The sequence below is a fragment of the Hemibagrus wyckioides genome, linkage group LG11 (genome assembly GCF_019097595.1).
Source record: "Hemibagrus wyckioides isolate EC202008001 linkage group LG11, SWU_Hwy_1.0, whole genome shotgun sequence".
NCBI classification, from domain to species: Eukaryota; Metazoa; Chordata; class Actinopteri; order Siluriformes; family Bagridae; genus Hemibagrus; species Hemibagrus wyckioides.
In genome coordinates this window covers 5,913,901-5,938,548 of record NC_080720.1, presented here as the reverse complement: position 1 = coordinate 5,938,548, position 24,648 = coordinate 5,913,901, and the positions used below count along the sequence as shown (strand labels likewise).

Here is a 24,648-nt window from a genome sequence, read left to right as displayed (position 1 = left end):
CTCATCTGGAAAGAAGGAGATCCTGGCTGCAAAAAAAAAGAAAAAAATGGTATCCGAGTATACTATTTAACAGCTAGCCACGCCCCTTGCGAAAGACTGGCGCACTAGCCCCTCCCCTTGGTTTGGCGTTGTTACCCACAAGTTGAGCAACTTCCGGCTTAACTTAAAAAAAAACGGAAAGCTGGAACGCTTAGTTCGATAATGTAAATCAGACTATCAGACGAATATTTTCGCTGAAACTAAGAGAGTAAGGCTTGTTACTACTGATTTTACAGCACTTTCCGCTATGGATGATCAGATCAGTTCCACTACAGATGATCAGAAGAACCTGCAGCAGGCAGATGAGAAACTCGCCCCTGATGAGTTCACTGACTGTAAAAACTTCGATGATGATGATATTTTGGACTTGGCCGGCGGTGCGAGAGACGCGATCGAGAGACACCGATTCGAAGATAAGACCATAGACATAAAGAACGTTAAGATACCCTCTCGACCTGGGAAAGAGGAAGCGCACGCGGAAGCTAAAGAAACATTGTCACAATGTAAGTAGTGGCCGTTAACTTCCGCTTTTCCTGCATTTAAACAAAAAAAAGAGAGCTTTAAGTGAATATATTTAGCATTTCCATGCAACAGTAGTGTACTATAAGTCCTGTAGATAAACAGATCATTCAAGTGCCTTCCTTCTCATCCGGGGCTTTAGGCAATAGTTAGCAAGCTAAAGGGCACCTTGCTGTCTGGATGATTCCATTCAACACTTGGGGTGTGCCATGTGTTTCCCCACTGATATTATATTTACAAATCTGCATCTAAAGTAAAGGTCATATATTTATTATACACACAAGTAAAGCATCCTCGACAACAAGCCATGTGCTTAGTTCAGATAAAAAGTTTAAAACATTAATAAAAAAAAGCAATTAATGAATAGCTATTGCTTAGCCCACCATTGAATACTTCAAAATACTTTTTAGTTTGCATTAATGTCTAAATTCTGTGCTTTTTTAAAAAATGATTTTAACAAAACAATACCTCACATTGTAACAGAACGTTCACTCAACCCTTTAACTTGAGCACATTCACCCCTATGAGCAATTTAGAACCTTCCGCAAATTTCCTGACGATCGTGCGGAAAACCAGAATTATATAATATGGTGTATATTTCCTTTCTTTTTTATTCAGTGATGGTGTGATAGATCACCGATGAGGTCATTTCAAAAGTGCAGGCCTGTTAAATAAATTATAGACTGAAAATCATTATCAATATAGTTAGATGAGTCTTGAATGCCATCAACTGCCGATAGCGACAATGCTAGTTATAGAGGGTGTCTGAAAATTCAGGTCCTGGTAAATGTATAACACTTGATTTTGCTTTTATTATTTAGAAAATGTTCAACCTTGCACTGTATTAATTTCCGCAGTTGCTGTCCCATGTTTATATACTCATTGGTTCAAACATCAATTATTTGTTAATGAACACAAAGGCTAACTAGCTTGATTGTTTTACTAGAGGTTTTTGGAAAAAGATTAATATAGAGGTGGCCTGTGTATTTGTTTTCTGTGTACAGGTTTTATTAAAGATGAAACAAGTTCATGAATATGTTTCTAAATACGCCATCTTTAAGGCGCTTTGGATATCTTGGGATTATATAATAAAGCCATTGTGCTAGGAGTGTCTAATTTAATTCTGTTTGATCACACACCTAACTTGTTGGTCTGCCTTAAAAGGAAAAGAAGAACCAATCTATTTTTTCCTCATTGCCATTACCTTATGAGTATTCAGGATGCTATCTGATAACTAAAACGCTTTATTAACCCTCCCGAGTTTCTACAAGCTTTTGTTTCAAGTTCAGGACAATGATGGTGACATGCTTTGAGACGAGACGTGCCATATGTGGCACATAACACATCCATGTTAAAAAAAAAAAAAAAATGCTGTACCGATCAAAATACTGATCAGTTGATCAGGAAAATAAAAGCCAGACCCGATCTGATGGCAGATCTGAGGATCAACCCTATACTGGTTGCATGATCAATATATCTTTAGTTAAGTTACAATTTATAAATATACCACTTGTTTTCCATTCACAGTACCGTAGGACTGTGCTTACACTTGTCTTTTACTTTCACACCAGTTTTTTTTTTTTTCCCTTTACAAAGAGAAAGGCGCTAACCGAGTCATTATTTTTGTGCTGACATGTGCTGACAGAAAAAGCCACAAATGAATGCTAGCAGAACACAGTTACAGTACACACAAAGCTAATGAATTATATAGAGGATACTAAAAACACAACACAATCCATGAGGCCATAAGAAGCAAATTTATTTGAGCTTTACAAGCCGGTTATTCTGTCTATCTATCTATCTATCTATCTATCTATCTATCTATCTATCTATCTATCTATCTATCTATCTATCTGTCTATCTGTCTATCTGTCTATCTGTGTATCTGTGTATCAAAGTCAAAGAAGCTTTATTGTCAGTTCAACCATATATAGCTGATGCAGTACACATTGAAGTGAAACAACGTTCCTCCTAGAACAGAGGTGCTACACATAACACAGACAAAGTACAGTGACGCAGACAAACATAAAGCTATGACATAGAGATAAAAAAATTAAACTATAGTTTAAAAATTAAACTATACTTAAGGTGCAGTCTTTAAGAACTAGATATACAACAGAAGTGCACAGGAAGACAAGACAGTGCAGACAAACAACATATAGGCCGACTTTGTGCAATGAACAAGACAATGTTCAAAGAACAGTGTATACAGTGATTGCAGATATTTAAGGCGACACATGTAAACAGGATTAATATAAATATATATAAATGTAAAGTGGCATGTGTGTGCAAACAGGACAATTTAGTGTGTGTGTGACTATGTCCAGCACAGTTCAGTTCTTTTTTTGTGTGTGTTGTGTGTGTGTGTGTCTGTGTCCAGCACAGTTCAGTTCTCCTCTGAGATCAGATCTTGGTTGTACGTGTGTGTGTGTGTGTGTGTGTGTGCATATGTCCAGTTCAGCTCAGTTCTCTGTTGAGATACCTGATTGCCTGAGGGAAGAAACTGTTCAACAGTCTGGTTGTGCGGGTCCGAATGCTTCTGTACCTCTTACCGGATGGCAGAAGGGTGAAGGGTGTGTGGGATCATCCACAATGCTGTTAGCTTTGTGGATGCAGTGTGTGGAGTAAATGTCTGTGATGGAGGGAAGAGAGACTCCGATGATCATCTCAACTGTCCTCACTGTACGCTGAAGGGTCTTGCATCCGAGATGGTGCAATTCCCAAACCAGGCAGTGATGCAGCTGCTCAGGATGCTCTCAATGGTCCCTCTGTAGAAGGTGGTCAGGATGGGAGGTGGAAGATGAGCCTTCCTCAGCCTTCACAGGAAATAGAGATGCTCCTGGGCTTTCCTGGTGATGGAGCTGGTGTTGAGTGACCAGGTGAGGTCACCAAGGAATTTGGTGCTCTTGACGATCTCCACGATGGACCCATCGATGTTCAGTGGAGAATGGTCACTCTTTGCTCTCCTGAAGTCAACAACCATCTCTTTAGTCTTGTCAACGTTCAGAGACAGGTTATTGACTTTACACCAGGCTGCTAGTTGTTGCACCTCCCCTCTATATACGCTGACTCGTCGTTCTTGCTGATGAGACCCACCACGGTCGTGTCATCGGCGAACTGGATAATATGATTAGAGCTGTGCATTGCTACACAGTCATGAGTCAGCAGAGTGAACAGCAGTGGACTGAGCACACAGCCCTGAGGAGCTCCAGTGTTCAGTGTGTTGGTGCTGGAGACGCTGTTCCCGATCCGGACTGACTGTGGTCTACCAGTCAGGAAATCCAGGATCCAATTGCAGAGCCAAGTCTCTGAGTCTGCTCTGCAATTGGATCAAGAGCCAGATCCAATTGCAGAGCAGACTCAGCTTCTCGATCAAATGTTGAGGAATGATCGTGTTGAATGCTGAACTGAAGTCAATGAACAGCATTCGTAGGTAAGTGTCTTTATTGTCCAGGTGTGTGAGGGCCAGGTGGAGGGTTGTGCTGATGGCATCGTCTGTGGAGCGATTTGGACGATACGCAAACTGCATGGGGTCAAGTGAAGGTGGCAGCAGGTTCTTGATGTGCCTCATGACAAGCCCCTCAAAGCACTTCATGATGATGGGTGTGAGTGCAACGGGACGGTAGTCATTGAGACAGGATACTGGAGACTTCTTCGGCACGGGGATGATGGTGGCACGTTGGGACGACGGCGCTGCTCAGCACTCTGCCAAGAATGTTGTCTGGTCCAGCAGCTTTCCGTGGGTTAACTCTGCATAGAGTTTTCCTCACGTCAGCCGTGGTGAGACAGAGCACCTTGTCCTCTGAAGAAGGGATGGTCTTCCTCGCTGTCACGTCGTTACATGCCTCAAACCAAGCGTAGAAGTTGTTCAGCACATCTGGAAGGGAGACATCACTGTCACAGGCAGGTGGAGCTGGCCTGTAGTTGGTGATGGACTGGATGCCTTGCCACATGTGCCGAGTGTCACCGCTGCTCTGGAAGCGGCCATGAATTCTCTGGGAGTGTGTGAGCTTTGCCTCTCTAATGGCTCGAGACAGTTTAGCCCGTGCTGTTCTTAGGGCGTCCTTCACTCCAGCTCTGAAGGCAGAGTCTCTGGATCTTAGCAAGTCCAAGTCAATAGAGTCGCCGTTGGTTGCAGCCTCCCTAAATATGTCCCAGTCAGTGCACTCAAAACAGTCCTGAAGAGCAGAGATGGCTGACATCTCTGTTAGATCTTCTAACAGCAGGAAGTTCATACCAGTCATGTGATGCATGCAATTTTGTTAAGATATTACACACTCACTACTTACAAGGGCATTAGTCAACCTATTTGCTGTTATTTTATATAAACTCTCCATGAAGAGAAGGAAGACCATTTAAGATTTTAAAAACGAATACTGTATTTGCAAATTTAATTATTTTTTTTCCATCTTAGACATGTTAAAAACCCTTGAAAGCTTGCTTATATGCTGTCTTTGCTGGACCTGTAGTCAGATAATCTCTAAGAAACCTGATATTAACCCAATTACACCTAAATTATTTAATTTTTTTCAGCTGTAACTCCTAGATATCTAAACCTGTGTACTAGTAGCAGAAGTTTATGTTGTTGTTTTTAATCATATTGTAATTTCACATGCTCTATTAAATTGCATTGGGATATTTATTAAGAAATAGTTTCAATTCAGCATGTCAGAATTCTCCTTATATTCACTCGCACAGCATTTTTTCACTGGCACTCTGTCCTCTGTGTTTGATTTTCTCACAACTTGTGACCTGATTGATCGTGAGGTTAAAAAAAAAAGCGCTCGACATCACTTAGTACTTTTCTGAACTTTGAAAGCTCACCCATTATCAGTACCTTTTCAGAGAGTTTGCTTTCAGACTGTCTTACAAGGCTAAAGGTGAAGGTTATAGAACTGGCCGGTGTAAAAGCCTGGTAATGGATACATTTGGTTGGAGGATTGTTCTTCAAAATACGTGTAAATTTTTTGTAAAATTTATTGATTTACATGTAAAATTGAAATAAATAAATTTAACATGCTTATTAAAAATATATTTTAGTGGTTCTTCTGAGTGTCATGCAACCATTATTAACATCCGACCTCAGAGCGCCATAAATATGCAAATGTGTTGTTAAATTTTGATCTAATCGTTTAAAATCGCAGGTAATCGGAATAAATCATTTCAAGTAAATAGTTTAGGTCAAGTATTTAGATTGACTGACTGAGAATAAGTTTATGAAGCCCTGATTTAGAATAATGATCCATTGCTGCCATCTGCTGGGCGTTTCTAGTTGTGCGGCTTTTTCTCAAAGAATTTATAGAATCTGTTCATTATTTGGTAACCCAGTAGAATTTTTCAGTGACCTTTACTTAACCATTTGAATAGATGCTAACTACTTGCCAATGAAAACTCGGATAGCTGCTTAAAGAAAAATATATAACATAAATAACGTAAATTAAATCATAATGTTAATAATGTGAATTAAATCCTACTAGAAATTTACTGTGAGAAGGACGGTCCATTACGCAACAGGAAGACTGCAGCATGTCTCAGCAGTGCTTTCCAAGGTAGTCTGGCAAGAACGGACTTCACGAGAACGCATGTTTGTTGTTTGCATTTTTAGATCTGACAAACAGCCGTTGTTTCACTCTTTCACATTCTTTCATTCACAGCCTCCATTTGACCGTAATCTTGCTGCCACACAAATGCACTGGTGCATACAAGAATTGCAAGCTGTAACACCTGCTGTTGGATTAAAGCGTGTTACATTACAATAATAATAATACATTTAAAAAATGATTGAAATGTTGCATTAAAAATTATAATAATTAATTAACTTATTATACATAAAATAAATTTTTTATATATATATATATATATATATATATATATATATATATATATATATATATATATATATATATAAATTATAGTAAGTAAATAAATAAATAAATAAATAAAAACTAAAAAAAGAAAGGGTGATGAAAATGTCCATCGCATTTATCACTGCTTATAATGCAGAAGATTTTGTGCAATGAAATGCAATCATGCATTATTAAAAGAAAAATGAATACAATACACAAACAGTATTGTTTTTTTTTTTTCTTTAATATCATGAATAAAACATTACACACTTAAACTATTTTTAACCCTTTATTTACCAGTACTCTGAAGTTACATTTCGCCACTGGAATAGAAATAGACTTATCTGATGTTTGTTTTTCCCTCTGTTGGAGAACCTTATACAGAATTTTAGTGGCTGAAGATAAACACCTTCAGATTCTAGATGCTTACGAACAAGTACCACAGAGAGCAGAAATGGGTTTGATGTCAACATTTACTTTAAAGATACAAACATTTGTGTGTGTGTGTGTGTGTGTAAATAAAATAAAAAGATAAATTAATAATAGAATAAAAAAACATTTGTTTCCTTTTTTGGAAACTTTTCTATGAATATATTGCCCCTTGTAGGCTACAAACAAAATTGAAATAAATACATTTCCAAACACTTATTAATTTTTTTTTATTTATTTGTTCTTCTGCGTGTCATGCAATGCAAATAAAATAAATAAATTATCAAATTAAAAAATAAATAATTAAATAGATAGATAGATAGATCTTTTATATATTTTAAACATTTTAAACACAGCAAAACAGAATCAAATTCCATTTTTTGGGGCCTTTGGAGTGATAAAGTTGCACAATGCATTACTTATTTAATCAGTTCAAAATATAACAGCTTCGTATTGTTCTGGAAGGTTCTGTAGAATATTTGTATGTTTTTTAATGAGTTCATTTAGTGTTTTAATTGAACAAATATCTCTGTGTCAGACTGAGAGTGTGTTCTCAATGATCAGTAAACTGTGAATGTTTTTAGGTTTTCATTCATTCATTTAGTAATTTATTTATTGTTTGTTTGTTTGTGTGTTATGACCTGCTCAAATAGCCAGCATGTGTGCAGTGGTTTGCAATGATGAGCATCAGGCTTGTGTTTCAGGAAGAAATCTGCTGTGTGCCCCTGTAAATAGTTTGTGTGTGTGTGTGTTTCAGTGTGGGATCTGCTGTACTGGCGTGACGTACAGAAGACAGCGTGTGTGTTCGGAGCGACGCTGTCACTATTGATCTCTCTGAGTGTGCTCAGCATCATCAGTGTGTGTTCCTATATCGCTCTGGCTCTGTTATCCATCACCATCTGCTTCCGAATCTACAGAGGAATCACAGATGCGCTACAGAAGAGCGAAAACATTCACCCGTTCAAGTGAGCAACATGCACATACACAACCGTGTGTTCCATTTAGAGTCATAAAGCAGTTAAATACTGACTATATTTGTGTGTGTGTTTTGTGTTTATGTGCGCTTTTGTGGTTTGTGTGCGTGTTTGTGTGCTTTTGTGGTTTGTGTGCATGTGTGCATTTGTTTGTGTGTACATATGCTTGTGTGTGTTTGTGTGTGTGTTTTTGTTTTTGCTTGTGTGATTTTGTGTTGTGTGTTCATATGTTTTGTGTGTGTGTGTGCGCATGTGTTTGTGTGTACATATGCTTGTGTGTTTGTGTGTACATATGCTTGTGTGTTTGTGTGTACATATGCTTGTGTGTTTGTGTTTACATATGTATCTGTGTGTATGTATGTGTCCATATGTGTGTTCAGATTGTATCTGGAGCAGGATGTCACTCTCCCAGCTGATTTCATTCATAAACACAGTGACATGATGTTGAAGTGCATCAATGCCACTGTTAATGAACTGAAGCATCTTTTCCTGGTGGAGGATCTGATTGACTCTCTGAAGGTGATGATGATGATAATAATAATAATAATAATAATAATAATAATAACAACAGTCGGTGATGGTTCTGTGTTATTTGTGTACAGTTAGCGGTGCTGCTGTGGGTTCTGACCTATGTGGGTTCTGTGTTTAATGGACTCACCCTTCTCATTATGGGTAAGTTTTCATCTTAATAAGAAAGTTATTTTCGTTTTCGAGTTTGTGTCAAATGCAAACACACTAGTTTAAAAATGTGAAACAAACCTTATTGCTTTTTAGTGCTTTTACATTTTAGAGCTCTTCAGACGTTTTATTTATTTCTTTTTTTATTTATAGTGACATTTAGAAGTGAATGTAATTCTCATTTCATCAGTGTGTTGCAGTCGTGCCATACTGAAAAGCAATCAAAGCCAGCACAATCACTTCAGACTGAAATCAGTGTTGATTTAATAATAAAATAAAATAAAATTAAATTAAATTAATAATTAAACAATTAAATAACAAATACAATTTAAATAACAAATACAATTTAAATAAATAAATAAATAAATAAATAAATAAATCTGAAATACCTATATTCGTTGAAATAATACCTTTAGTTTTTCCCTTATCTAGTCTCACTTCTAACATACCCCATGGTCCCTCCTTGGGTTATTCCTCAAGTTCCTCCTTTAATCCCTTCCCTTGTGTTACTTCTCCTCTTGTCCCTCTTTTGATTCCTATTTTTTGCATTTACGTTTTCTATCGACGTTAATTTATTTAGGTTTTTATCTGAAGTGACTTAGAATTAAACTATTTAAGGGTCTTCCTTGAAGACTTTAACCATCACTGTGGACCCCAACATCCCTCTCTGATTCCTTACTCAGACTAGCTGCATCCTGAAGTCATTCTCTACTAACTATCCCACCTCTTTCCCCCTACAAGGTCCATGCCATTGTCCTTTTTTTGCGTCATTTCCCTCACCACTGCCCATTCACTTCCTCACTCTTGCTGAGCCTTGCTTGGCTTCTCCCTTGGAGGAAGCATTGTGTGGCCCTTCCTGTGAGGTCTCACTTGGTGCATGAGAACAAAGAAAATGTTCATCCACATTTAAGATCTGTCAAAGGTTTCGTAAATTTTCATTTGTACGTCATGTTAAAAAAAATCTGGAATTTAAGATCAACTCAAGTCATTATTATTATTATTATTATCATCATTGTTGTTGTTGATGTTTGTTGTTGGGTTTATTGTGCACAAAGTGGAAATTTGGATATTTGGATTTACCGTATAGTAAAAGCAGGGCATTAAGACAAAAATAAAAAGAACACATAAAACAGTATTTAAAAAAATGAAATAAAACTTAAGATATATTATATTTAACATTCACACCTTATAAATTCCTTGTACTTGTTTATATCCACCTATTATTATGTGTGTGGAGTTTGCATGTTCTCCCCGTGCTTGGTGAGTTCCCTCCACGTGCTCCGGTTTCCTCCCAAAGACATGCTTTTAGGCTGATTGGAGTCTCTAAATTTCCCGTAGTGTGTGAATGAGTGTGTGTGTGTACCCTGCGATGGGTTGGCACTCTGTCCAGGGTGTATCCTGCCTTGATGACCTGAGATCGGGCTCCCCGTGACCCGAATATAGATCGGATAAGTGGTACAGACAATGAAATGAAAAATTTATTATTATTATTATTATTATTATTATTATTCAGACATGATGATTGAGCAAACAGATCTTTTATCTTTTATCTTTCAAACAGTGGGCTTGTTTCTAATTGCCCATTTCTGTCAAAATGTCTAGAAAGGGTGGTAGCTGCTTGGCTACAGAATGACCTTGCTATAACACCCTCTCTGAGCTTTTCCAGTCTGGTTTCCTTTCACTGCACAGCACTGACACAGCTCTTGTAAGAGTCACTAATGCTCTTCTCTTGTCTGCTGTCTCTGGTACCCTCAATCTTCTTCCTCTTTTAGAGCTCAGTGCAGACTTTGATGGAACGAAATTCTTTTCGCTCGCCAGGAAATTTCTGGCATGGTTTACATCTCGTCTCTGGCAGACTCCACTTTGTTTCTATTGATAAACATAAATCCTTTACTGTCCCTGTCACAACCATTTCCTCCTGCTTCGGATCGTAGTCTGCATCGTATATTTTCTCCTTCTCGGTCAGACAATTTGACGACACTGTCTCCCGTTGTTATGCAAAATGTCACTCAGAGTTACGATGGCACCCGTTCCACCGCGGTAATGGCTTTAAATAATTGACCGCATGTATACATGATTCAGAATAACTTCAAATCTACAGTTTTAGTCGTCCGCCCGAAGCTGTGCTTAATAGAAGCTTTCTGTTGGCACTGTGTCACTGTTAAGCCTCGTTTTATTGTTCCAATTCGGTAAGGTTTCCTTCGGCATAAAGCTAAATTAACTGCAGCTTATTTAAAATTCATCTCACACTCATCGAACCCTCAGCTCAGATTACACCTGTGGCTGGCTGGGACATCCTGAGTTAAGCACAAATTACTTCTCTGTACATTTTAAACTGTTTCTAGTCACATTCGATTTTATGGCTTGAAGTATTTACACCCTCACAACCAAGCTCACATTCTCAACATCTACTTGAAAGATCTGCTGCTGTAAAACTCTTATAAAACTCAACTTGTGCATTTATGGGGTACATCTAGATCCATATTCTCTAGACTTTTATCCTGAGGTATATTTGCATTCCTCTTTTTCTTTTCTCGTCAAAGTTTTTTTTTTTTTTTTTGTTTTTGCTCTGTTGACTCTCCTACTCTTGATGTATCAACGCAGGTTAATAAAGCAGAAATTAGCAGTATTTTCTAGAAATAATAATCATAATCATAATAATAGTAGTAATAATAATGAAAAGACAACCAAAATCTGCAATCAATACTGCTTGAAGAAAATAAATTAATTGGTAATTTCTCTTACCAGTTTTAGCCATAAACCTTATGAATTATATGAATGTGAAAATGTTACCTAAGTAACCAAGTTATAGCGAGTTAGAAATAATTGAGTAAACTTCATCTTAAATATAGGCAAATTCAACTAATTCCACTTTATTAGATATAGATTTATTAATCTATTAATTAATTAACATTAATCTACCTATCTATCCATCCATCCATCCATCCATCATTTTTTATTTATTTTATACAGCAAAACAACAAACAGCTATTTGAGAAACTGTTACCAGTGCTCACTCAACAAAGTGGTCTTATGTGTTATGTGGTGTTATGTCTGAGGCGGTTTCTATTATTCTTATTCTTATTATTAATTTTATTAATGAATTGATATTATTAGGGCCCGAGCACCGAAGGAGCAAGGCCAGAGGCCTTGCACCGTAGGTGCGGAAGCCCTATTGTTTTTGTTAGAATTTTATATTTATTTATTTATTTTATTTATTTATTTTATTTATTTATTTATTTTATTTATTTATTTATTTATTTATTTTTTCTCAACCTTTCGGGGCATTTTGGACCCCTTAACATGCTCAAAAACTCTTGAAAATCAGTAGACAGGTTGGAATCTGCGGTCATTAGGAAGTCACTGTGGCTCGGCCCTGGGCGTGGCACACACCCGTTACAGTGCCCCCTGGAACATCTTGCTTCATAGCTGATACACACTTGCACATATCCATGTACAACTTGGTACACACTTAGATCTCATTGAACTGAACAACTTTCACACTGCATGTCATTAAGTCTAATCCACAGGAAGTCAGTTATTTTGAGTTGTTTGCAAAACGCCCCAATGGAATTTGAAATACTCCTCCTAGGGAATTGATACAACCGCCACCAAACCCAGGCTAATATGATCTCAAGACATCGATACAACCGCCACCAAACCCAGGCTAATATGATCTCAAGACATCGATACAACCGCCACCAAACCCAGGCTAATATGATCTCAAGACATCGATACAACCGCCACCAAACCCAGGCTAATATGATCTCAAGACATCGATACAACCGCCACCAAACCCAGGCTAATATGATCTCAAGACATTGATACAACCGCCACCAAACCCAGGCTAATATGATCTCAAGACATTGATAATGCAAAATTGATGAGGGGTTTTTGATCTCAAACGGTTCAGCCGTGAGAAGCCCTTAAACTTATGGCGAATAAAACGAAACAGGAAGTGGCTAATAACTTCTGTGTACATTAAGTGATCTACACGAAACCTTAGGATTATGTTAAGCATTGAAATCTGATCACACTGATATGACAACTGTGAGTCTCGGTCATAGTGCCACCAACTGGCAGCAGGAAGTGTGTGACTTTTTGAAATCTCTAATATTTTCTCCCTTACTTTCACCTGATTTGGTTCAAAATCAGTCAGAATAATGTCAAGACATGGCTGATGTGAAACTGTGAAGGAATTTGTGATACCTTGAATCGTGTTACTATGGCGACGATTTACATGAGAACATAATAGAAGAAAATTAATCTTCTCATATCTTACGAGTGGAACAGCCTAATGTTCCAAAATATTTCACATAGAGAGTGTAAATGGGTATGAGAAAGGCCAGAGTGGCTGGTCCCCGGGCATGACACAGGGCTGTCACAGCGCCCCCTGGAACTTTGTCAGAAATATAGCTGCACAGCTCATATTCACTTGGACGTATATGCATGAGAGTCGATACATTTAGATCTCATTGAGCTAAATGACGTTCATCCACCTGTCATGGGATCTGCTTAACAGGAAGTCAGTTATTTTGGGATGTTTGAAAAACACACCCAATGGAATTTGATATACTCTTCCTAGGGGATTTGTATGATTTTGACCAAACAGGGTCCAATATGATCTGAAGACATTGAGGATCTAAAGTTGATAAGGGATTTTTGATATCTCAAACGGTTCAGCCGTGAGGAGCCCTTAAACTGATGGCGAATAAAAGGAATCAGGAAGTGGCTAATAACTTCGGTGTATATTGTGTCATGTACATCAAACCTCAACTTTATGTTAAGAGAAGAAAGCTGATCACATGGACATGACTACTGTGAGTGTCAGTCATAGCGCCACCAACTGGCAGCAGGAAGTGTGTCACTTTTAGAAATCTCTAATGTTTTCCCTTACTTTCACCTGATTTGGTTGAAAATCAGTCAGAATAATGTCAGGACATGGCTGATGTGAAACTGTGAAGGAATTTGTGATATTTTGAATGATGTTGCTATTGTGAGGACATTATAGAAAAATATTAATGTTCTTATATCTTAACAGTGGAAAGCCCTAATGTTTCAAATTTTTTTACATAGAAAGAACAACTGGTTGTGAGTAATTCTGCTTAGTTTCATGATTTTGTGATGCTCTAACGGCTCACAACAAATTTTTACATTTATCAGACCATTGACTGGACATGGTTTTGGCCTGACTCCTGCAGTACTAGACTATGTCCACTAGAGGCTCTTTCCCCTTTATTTTAACTTCTTTACAATATGGCTTAATTTTCACAACTCTTATGTACAGAGTCAACCAGAAAATGTATATACTCTTCAGGAAAAGAAAAATAGTATGATGTAAATAATATTAGTATAATATTATCATAATATTATCATAATATCATCATATAAATCAATCTATAACGTATAGCAATAAATTTAGTAATACAATATTTATATAAATTTTTGTATAAAAAATTTTTCTTAAATCCTGAAATGTGTATACATTGTATAAATGTGTATACGTTTTTCTGGGTGACTAATAATATAGTAATAATAATAATAATAATAATAATAATAATAATATTTGTATTAATTTATTTTTATTATTGTTAGTTAGTTAGTGGAAATTAGGATTCACCATATAGTGTGCTTATAAAGCAGGGCATAAAGACAAAAAAAGAAAAAAAAAAACAAAAAAGATGGGGAAAAAAGAAATACATAAAATATATGTTTGTGTGTGTGCTTGTTAATATCCATAGTATTATTATTTTTCAGACTTGATGACTGAGCAAAACGAACAGATTTATGAATGCTATTTTAGTGTTAATTGCACACCCTTAGGTGTTAGGAATAGCTGGTTTTGACCTGTTGTGATGCTAGAGGAGGAATTGGCTCGGACTCACACACTCCCCTTCAGATGGGTTTGGAGTTTACAGTGTGAGCTGATCTAAAGGAGAATGGACAGAGAGTACAGGGGCAAGTGGTCAACATGAAGCAAAGGTTATCAATGGCTTTGTGTACTCTCAGAGACGATTCATTTGCAAGCGAGAAGGCAGAGAAGGCAGTTTTGGGCTGAAGAGGAAGGAAGCAATATCTCGACTTTCGCTTCTTAAGTCTGCTCTGGTGAATGATGTAATTATGCTTTAGAGTTCATTGCATAGTGAGCATTGATTTCTCTCTTCTCTCGTAGGTGAGGTTGCAGCGTTCACCTGTCCGATATTCTATGAAAAATACCAGGTGAGTCTCAACATAATGAAGGGACTAAATCATGACAGGGCATGAGGTTACAGGAAACCACAGGGTGGGGTGTTGCAGCCGGAAGCACAGGTCCCAGAAGAGTGCATTGAGAAGTGTTTTATTCTATTTATACCACAAAAAATGTGTATTTATGTATATAACACATGTTAATGAATAACAAATTATTTTTTATCCTTTTATAGTTATTCTGTTAGGGTGTCATGACACTAGTTCTTATGATGTGTATAACAAATAAAATCAGTTATGTAAATGAATTAATTTTTATGTTTTATCTCTCTCAGACGCAGATCGATCATTACTCTGGACTGGCGAACGGCTATCTCCAAGACGTGGTAAAAAAGTAAGGCTGAAGATCATTCGGTTTTCCTTTAAGTGTTTTTTTGCAGATCGATGCAGTTAGGACACACCGATACGTTTCTGAGATTAAATTATTATTTATATAAAACGGAACGACTGCACTTTCTATTATTATTTCCTTTTTCTATTCATATCTTCAGTGGTATTTGTGGTACAGACATGCGATTGTCAAACAGCAGGGGCCGATCTGCAGCGTGACAGCTGGTGCCTCTTCCGTGGCACTTGACACTCTAATTAGCGTGCTACTTCAGTACCCCCTAAAGTAATTTTTATTGAGCACAAACTGAGTGTACTGTCAAAGCCTGTAAAATTGTAAACCCCATAAGGATTCTATTATTTATATGTGCATTCAAACTGGGGAGAAAAAGGTGTCCTGCATTGAATTCCATCATAATAATTACACGAAGAAGATCTGTTTACATATTTGTGACCAGGGCCTGTGTTAAGCTAGCACAGTTTGGTTGTGAGATCACCGAAGCTGTTCTAGTGTCTTGAGGTGGCACTTCACGAAAAACAGATAATGGTTATGATGGTTTTTCCATTAATATGTCACCTGTCAGTACACCAGATGGAGTTAAGTTAAAAAAAAGGCAAGCGCAAGCATGTCACTGGCTGTCACTTGGCTTCCTCGTCAGCTTGAGAGTTAAATGAATCGTCATAATGTAGTGGCCAAGTGAAATATTGGGCTTTTAATGTCAAAAGACATTTACGTTTTCTTTTCTTTAGCACAGATAACATCCACAGAGGAACTGAAGCATTTACTAAATGCATTTTTTTTGTATTATATTAAATAATTCTATTTCATTATTGATACACAGAGAACCTTAGAGACTTCTCTGAATAGGTGTGTGTGTGTGTGTGTGTGTGTGTGTGTGTGTGTGAGAGAGAGAGAGAGAGAGGTTTATTCTTAAGTGTTATAATTTTGTTGCTTTAACTTTATTCTGCAGGATTCAGGCAAAGGTTCATGGATTGAAGAATAAAGCTGAATAAAGAGCAGCATTGTTGGAATGTAAGCGATTGAACGGCGTGGAGTGTGTGTGTGTTTATGAAAAAGCTGTTGTGTTACTGTAGTGTGTGTTAATCAATTGCGTGTTAAGGAAAAGAAATCCACTTAAAAATAAATGGATTGTGTATTTTCATTTTCCCCAGCTTTATTACTTCCCAATGCTGCAGTGTTTTTTTTTTTGTTTTTTTTTCTGTTGATTCTCATCTGTGTAAATGAAAATGAGTTTATAAAAGAATAAAATGAGAGAGTATTTTTCTGCATCTTTATTTTTAATGTTATATTGAATATTATGACTGTGAAGATCGATGTAAATCAGATTTCATACAGCTGTATTTTTTTTTCTCTTATGGCCGTTTCTGTGAAAATTTAAATACATGCAAATAAATCATATGAATGAATTCAGTGATGTTCCTAACACGTTGTAGTTTATCATCTGTTTAAAGCTTTCTTGTGTGTGTGGGTGTGGGTGTGGGTGTGGGTGTGTGTATCCCCACATATAACCAGAGAACTTGCCCTATGGCTGTTTTAAAATAATTGTTTAATGCAGCAACACAACAAACCAAAACACTTTAAAATATTAAAAAACAAAAAATATACAATAAAGAAGGCATGGACCTTCTCCTCTTAGCGAGGCCTGATGGAACAAGGAACTTTGGATGATGTGAAGATGTCACGAGTGAGGAAACAATTTTTGCTGACAGCCGTGTTATAAAGTCTTTCCAGGAATAAAAATGTTTGGCAGCACATCGTTTTAGAAACAAAATAACAACTCAGGGTGGTGTGATGTGGCCTTACGCACAGTGGAGTTACTTTTAGCACCCTGAGGTTGATGATTTTAAAACAGGACATCCTGTAGCATTGTTGTGTTTGGTTCCTCTTATAACACAATAATTTGTAAACTATGGCATAATTGTGGTCATTAAAAAATAACGCATCTATCTATCTATCTATCTATCTATCTATCTATCTATCTATCTATCTATCTATTTTATGTTATGATATATTTGCAAATCATTTTTGTCCCTGTTAGGACTTGCATTATATCAGCTATAAACAGCCACTCTAATTTTCTTTAAAAACAAATAAATAAATACTGTAAGTAACTGTTACAAAGCACTGAGCCTGGAGTATCCTTCCATAAACATTTCCTCACTATTTTATCATTTATTTTTTTTATATTTACAGTATATTTATTTATTTTGTTTTGTTTATGTGGCGCATTTATTATAAAGGTTTCTTCTATAGAAATGATAACATTACAATTAGCACCTTAATAATAAACATACAGCTGTCACTGTATTAGAGTTACAGTAAATGAATTTGCTGACCATAATAAAGCTTTCATTAGTGAAGTGGAATAAATGATATTTAAATCATGTTTGGAAAATAATCTTAATCTTATTCATTTTATTATATGCAGTTTGACCATTTTTATATACTATTAAATAGATAAAGAAAGAAAAACAACTACGAAGCCTAATACGCTAGAGTGGGTGTAAATTACTTTTGCTATCATTTTTTTTTCAGTGTATGTAAAACTATTATACTAATCTATACACATTCCTCCAGTGTAACAGGAATAGCTGTTACTCTTATTTTACGATACAAACAACATTTTCATCCCTTCCTCCCTCAGCAAGTAAACTGTGCCACATTAATGTACTTCATGGATTTTCCAGGTACCTCCACTTGGTGTTGCTGTTGCACTTTTAAAAATAGACTCTGGCTTTTGTGTGTGTGTTTCTCCTCTAGATCAATCCTGTAAAATGAAAGCACTCTTGGTAGATATTCATTGACAGAGAGTGAGCGAGATCAGCTCCAGACTTTCTGTGGTTTGTTACAAATGTTACGCATTTCAAGATGAACAATTACAAGCAAAGCCAAAAAGTTGCCTGAGTGAAGAATTGAACTGAAGTAAAAACATATGGGGCAAAAAATAAGATAATTTTATAAAGTCAATGTTGACACATTAAATCAGTGTTAGATGTGAAGCATCACATGGTTCACTCACCCACATAGTCACTAGTTCACTCATTAAGTTACTCAACACTCACTCACTCACTTACTGGGATACTTATTAACTAACTCAACCCTCACACAACTTACATATTAACCCACTCACTCACTAACTTAGTGTGTACACTCACTGTCTCACTCACTCACTCTGTGTGTACACTCACGGTCTCATTCACTGACTCACTAACTTACTCAGTGTGTATGTAACCCCCTGGGTCCTCCTCAGACCCACTCCAAGCTGGTCTTGAATCCGGGTCTCTGGCATGGGAGGTAGGCTCACTAACAAGGAGGCTAAAGACTGCCGCCACTAGCATCAGTCGCTAGTGCTCCTCTTGAGATCGGGGAGTGATGTTTACCTGCACAGCACCTAACGCTGGCCTCTGTTACATGTACACTCACACAATCACACACTCACACACATGTACATCACTCACTCACTCACTCACAGAATGACATACTCACATACTCAATCACTCACTCACTGATTTCCTCATTCACACACTCTCTCACTCACACATTGATTCACTCACTCACTGATTGACACACTCAATGATGCACTCACTCATTAACCCACTCGCTCCCTCACTCAATCACTCACTCACTCACTCACTCACTCACTGATTGACACACTCAATGATGCACTAACTCATTAACCCACTCGCTCCCACACTCACTCACTCACTCATTAACCCACTCGCTCCCTCACTCACTCACTCACTGATTGACACACTCAATGATGCACTCACTCATTAACCCACTCGCTCCCTCACTCACTCATTCAACTAACTCACTCATTAACTCACTCATTCACTGATTCACACACTCAATGATGCACTCACTCATTAACCCACTCGCTCCCACACTCACTCACTCACTCATTAACCCACTCGCTCCCTCACTCACTCACTCACTGATTCACACACTCAATGATGCACTCACTCATTAACCCACTCGCTCCCACACTCACTCACTCACTCATTAACCCACTCGCTCCCTCACTCAATCACTCATTCACTCACTCACTGATTGACACACTCAATGATGCACTCACTCATTAACCCACTCACTTGCTCACTCACTCATTCAACTAACTCACTCATTAACTCACTCATTCACTGATTCACACACTCAATGATGCACTAACTCATTAACCCACTCACTTGCTCACTCACTCATTCAACTAACTCACTCATTAACCCACTCATTCACTGATTCACACACTCAATGATGCACTAACTCATTAACCCACTCGCTCCCACACTCACTCATTCAACTAACTCACTCATTAACCCACTCATTCACTGATTCACACACTCAATGATGCACTAACTCATTAACCCACTCGCTCCCACACTCACTCACTCATTAACCCACTCACTTGCTCACTCACTCATTCAACTAACTCACTCATTAACCCACTCATTCACTGATTCACACACTCAATGATGCACTAACTCATTAACCCACTCGCTCCCACACTCACTCATTCAACTAACTCACTCATTAACCCACTCATTCACTGATTCACACACTCAATGATGCACTAACTCATTAACCCACTCGCTTCCACACTCAATCACTCACTCACTCACTCACTCACTCATGTTTAGCAGGCGTAAGATTTTTCACAAGGCTGAACTACTGGCATCCAAGGGAGCCGCACAAGAATGGCGACAGAGGTAACTCCTCAGATAACCAGTGGAATAAAAACAACATCTTTTTTTTAATTCTGTGGTCAAAGCAGAATCAGGACTTATTTACAACTCGGGCTGAACTTACAGTATTTATACCTCAATACTCGGTAGAAAACAAAAGGTAACACCATATCATTGGTAAAGGGCTGATAAATATATGCTCAGTAAGGCACATTTTACATCAGAGAAGCGTCATGTATTATAGTATGTTTCATGCTATTATTTTTGTCACTAGGCAGCAGAAAAAGCACAAACCCAGCATGTTTTTTGGGAGGTGGGAGGAAACCAGTGGAAACCAGTACAAGCACAGGAAGAATGTGTGGGTTTCCACTAGTTCTCTGGTTTCCTCCCACATCAGCGCTACCTGCTGCACTACTGCTTTCCATCAAGGTATTAAAGTTTAAAAGTAAGCAACTGTATAGTTCTTTCAATATAGTGGTTTACAATAGCCTAGTTGTCGATCCACAACCCTTCATCAGTCATCAAAAACAATAATACCACAGTAAAAGTACATAGAAGTGAGGTACAACTGCAATAAAACACAGCTGCTGCAAAGAGCTATGATTATATAAAAGGCTTTCTTGAAAATGCTCGCTGAATCTGATAACAAATGCAAAGGGCAATTTAAAAAAGCCCAAAAATATTACGCACATGTGCATGGTAGATTTCATAAATCCACATGTCCTTGATGTGTGTGTGTGTGTGTGTGTGTGAGAGAGAGAACGAGAGTGAGAGCATGGCATTGCTAATCATGTCTACAGAAATATTTCACCTCACAGACTCCCACTGTTTTATTTCCCACTGTTTCACGAGCTGTTATTTGCAGAGTAAATGATCATTCACAGGGGACACTGTAGCACTGTACTTAATACAGGGGCTATTGTATTGAATTAATGTAACGTAACAATTATTTCCGAGGATTTTTCTGCAGTAAGGATAATCCTCTCTTCTCTCCGCACACACTGACACCAGTCTTTATCATCCCTTCACAGGACACAGACGCAGTGTGTGTCTGTGTGTGTGTGTGTGTGTGTGTTTCTCTCTATGCACACTGTGAATGAATCAGTCGCCCGAGTCGCATTGTGCTTCGGCTTTGTCTGTTATTTTTTGGGAAGAGAGAGAGAGAAAAAAATTGGCTGATACACACACACACACACACACATATACACACATAAACACACACACAGAACACAAGGTTTTCCACTTTAAAGTGTCCAGTGCACACAGGAGAAAAATCAAAGTCTTGATTTTTCTGCTATTGGGAAGCATATGAAAAAAAAAGAGCTTGGGATTGTGCACAATACAGTCAAACAGACGTAGCGTTTGAGTTTATTGCCAAGTCATACAGCATTTCTCTCTCTCTCTCTGTCTCTCTGTCTCTCTGTCTCTCTCTCTCTCTCTCCAGTAACACTGCAAACCCAGGAGACCTGTTAACTTGCAACAGAAGACAAAACCAGATTTCACAAAAATCCCAGCAGGAGAAAATTACAAAGCCATGAAGATGCTTTATCAGATGTTATCCATGAACGCAGATAACACTGATGTTTGAGTTGGCTAGAGGCTGCCATGGTGGAAAACTAAATTCCACACTGCTTTTGCCAGTCCACATATGCGAGATTCGACATTGAATGCAGCAGACATGGAATTGTGACTTGTTTATTTTCATTTCACAGAAAACAAGATTGTATAAGCTGTGTGTTTTCTGGGCTTGTTGTGAGGAAATATGCAAATGCTATGCCAACCTGCAGAAACACACATACGAGCCATAATATTGCTAAGGAGACTGGAGGAACACAGATTCGTTTCAACCTACAGAAATGCCATTTACTGGATGCTACTAGTTTTTTTAAAGCATTCTTTGATAAAAAAAAAAAAAAAATAAACAACTAAATAAATAATAATCCAAGGAAACCAGCAGTTTCAGAAATCCTCAAACCAGCCTCTCTTGCACCAACAACCATGCTATGATCAAAGTCTAAGATGACTGATGTTCCCAGATTTTCTGATGTTAACATTAATGGAACTTCTTGACATAAAGCTGTATGATTTTATGCATAACACTACTGGCTGACTGGATAAGAGCATGAATGTGCAGGTATACAGCTGTTCCTAATAAACTACCCATATGGGTAGTTTGTTGCTCAGTAAATGAAAGAAATTTACAAATTTTTTTTAATTTTCTCTTTTCATTTTTTCTTTCTTTTTTTAAAAGTTTTAAATATTTTTTTTGCATGGAGAACAAAAAGAAAATGAATCTAAAGTATCAGTTCCACTCTTATTCTGACCCTGTGGTTGGAGTAATAGGTGTGAAGGTATTTAAAGCTCCTGGGGTTTACTGATCAGAGGATTCAAATCAATCCCAGCACTCCCAATTCTCCCAGTATTGGAGCACTCCATTTCATGTGCTGTAGGTAGTACTGTGCCATGTACTACAGCATATATTACATGCTGTAATATAAATGGTGGCTGAGAAGTGGAAAACAAAATAACAAATCCGAAAACAAAATAACAAGTCAAACAAACAAACAAAATCAAAATAACTTCCTGTGTATCTTGAGTGAAAGATGTCTCATCCAATCAGAAGTAGGAATTTCATTTGCAAACTATACCTATCTTTTTTGGTTTGTCTTGATTGTCGTTGTGTTTTTTGTTGTTGTTTTTTTGTTGTTGTTTTTGGATTAGTTATTTTGTTTTCTGTTTTTTGTACTTGTTATTTTAATTTTATATTTATTATTTTGTTTTCTGATTCGTTATTTTGTTTTGTTTTTGTTATTTTTTGTATTTGTTATTTTGTTTTTGTATTTGTTATTTTGTTTTCTGTTTTGTTATTTTGTTTCCAGATTTTTTATTTTGTTTTCTGATTTGTTGTTTTGTTTTCTGATTTTTTATTTTGTTTTTGGATTTGTTATTTTGTTTAATGATGTGTTATTTCATTTTTGTTTTTATTATTGTGTTTTTGTTTTTGTTATTTTATTTTCACATTTGTTATTTTGTTTTCAGATTTGTAATTTTGGTTTTGTATTTGTTATTTTGTTTTTGTATTTATTATTTTGTTTTCAGAGTAGTTATTTTGTTTTCAGATTTGTAATTTTATTTTTTCATTTGTTATTTTGTTTTGCACCTCTCGGCCACCATAGTAATGATTTATAATCCCACTATCCAGCGTCACCACAAGACAATTGAGTCCTTCATGCTATGCACATTAAAAAAAATGAACACCTGTTACATTGATTCTTAAGAGTGTTTCCTTGTTGCAATCCCCTCTAGTTTGCTCATTAGGGATCTAAATCTACATTCTGATTTTATTTTATTGCTATTTTTGCAACCATTGTCAAAAATACTGTTTGAAATTATTAGTAATGTAAGCAGACATAATAAATTTGCGACATTTTTGTCTATGTAGTGTAACATTACAAACAGCGTTAAAAGGTTAAAACACATCCAGTTCACATGTAGGACAGTAGGTTGTTGTAAGTTTACATTTCTAGCATTTGGCAATCTAGCAACATACAATTTATCTCATTTTAAACAATTAAGGGTCTTGCTCAGGGGACCCACTATTGGCCGCTTGGCAGACTTGGGATTCAAACTCACAACCTTCCCATCAGTAATCCAACGCCACAACAACTAAGATACCAGATCCCTACATAATTATTATAATTTATTGCAAACATTGCAGAATATAATAAAACCATGTATAATAATTAATTGCTCCATTAGCTGTTAACTTCAGTATACCATTCTCCATAAAATAAAAGTAAAAATGTACAAACACAATATGCACATGTGAAGAATTCAAGATATGAGCCAGATGTTCATATCATTCAGCAGCCAAACTTTTACAGCTGATAGAGGAAAAGTTCAGTTCATTTGAGGACAAAGCCACCAGGCTAAAGAATCGAAGTTTCTAGTAGATATCCATGTTTATGGTTTAGCCTTTAGTGACTCTGATGTAACAGTATGTAAGCACTGTTGAAGCAATGAACATTTATTACAGCTTCGGCGCACTGGTGGAAGTTTTAAGTATGGAATAGAATCTAAAATTGAGAAGCACACAGATGGAGGGATTTAGGATTCAGCTGCATGCTGATAGAACATAAAAGTTATATATATATATATATATATATATATATATATATATATATATATATATATATATATATATATAAATTTTACAAATTTTGAAAGAGTTAACCCACGATACCAACACTGCCTTTGGCATGTGTTCAAATGCTACATGACTTTTCGGGTGTTTTTTTGTTGACAGATTGGTGCCATGGGTGGTCTATTCTAATTTTAGCCCAAGCTTGGTGGCATGACTTCCTGTGAGGACCCTTGACATGGAATGCTTGGTTTGGGTCAGTTCTTTGTAAGCAGCCAATACGCTTTGTATTGGTAATATTGGTAAGATTGGATTATCTGCATTTACAATATTTCTTATGGGAAAATTTGTTTTGCAATACAAATTTTCACCTTAATTGAGGTTCAAAATCTGAATTTCTTTTGAGTGCTAGTCAGCATGATGTGGTGAACAGGAAATCAGACTCAGATTATATTAGGTTTAGATTTAGATTATATTATATTAAAAATCTGATCTTTATCATTTGCTCACTAGTGTCTATAAAGATTTTTGAAAATAAATATAGTACGAACAGGACTTTACAATTCATATATTCTCTTTCATTCTAGTACATCAAAGTTAAGAATAAAACACATCTTTATAAGACTTGCTGTATGCACATGAGCTTAAATCTTATGTAAATCTCAGCTTGTTGTTGTAGCTGTAAAACTTTCATATCGTTCCTGCACAAGTTCCATTACAGATTACAATCGCTTCAGCTTGTTTTTCT

General features: G+C 36.8%; 1 protein-coding gene across 1 annotated transcript; it reads left to right on the top strand.

Moving 5' to 3' along the window:
• The first annotated feature begins 127 nt into the window (after positions 1 to 127).
• LOC131362029 (reticulon-3-B-like) lies at positions 128 to 16,466 on the top strand. The gene is made up of 7 exons (XM_058403748.1): positions 128 to 542; positions 7,591 to 7,798; positions 8,188 to 8,326; positions 8,410 to 8,479; positions 14,658 to 14,704; positions 15,007 to 15,065; positions 16,030 to 16,466. Exons 1-7 carry the CDS (start codon positions 287 to 289, stop codon positions 16,070 to 16,072), a joined length of 822 nt encoding a protein of 273 aa, XP_058259731.1. The 5' UTR covers positions 128 to 286; the 3' UTR covers positions 16,073 to 16,466.
• Positions 16,467 to 24,648: the final 8,182 nt, after the last annotated feature.

Excerpts from the sequence above, each read along its gene's own strand:
- LOC131362029 (XM_058403748.1), top strand. The coding sequence starts at position 287 with ATGGATGATCAGATCAGTTCCACTACAGATGATCAGAAGAACCTGCAG. Across the intron at positions 7,799-8,187 it reads GAAAACATTCACCCGTTCAA|ATTGTATCTGGAGCAGGATG; the intron begins GTGAGCAACATG and ends ATGTGTGTTCAG. Across the intron at positions 8,327-8,409 it reads ATCTGATTGACTCTCTGAAG|TTAGCGGTGCTGCTGTGGGT; the intron begins GTGATGATGATG and ends ATTTGTGTACAG.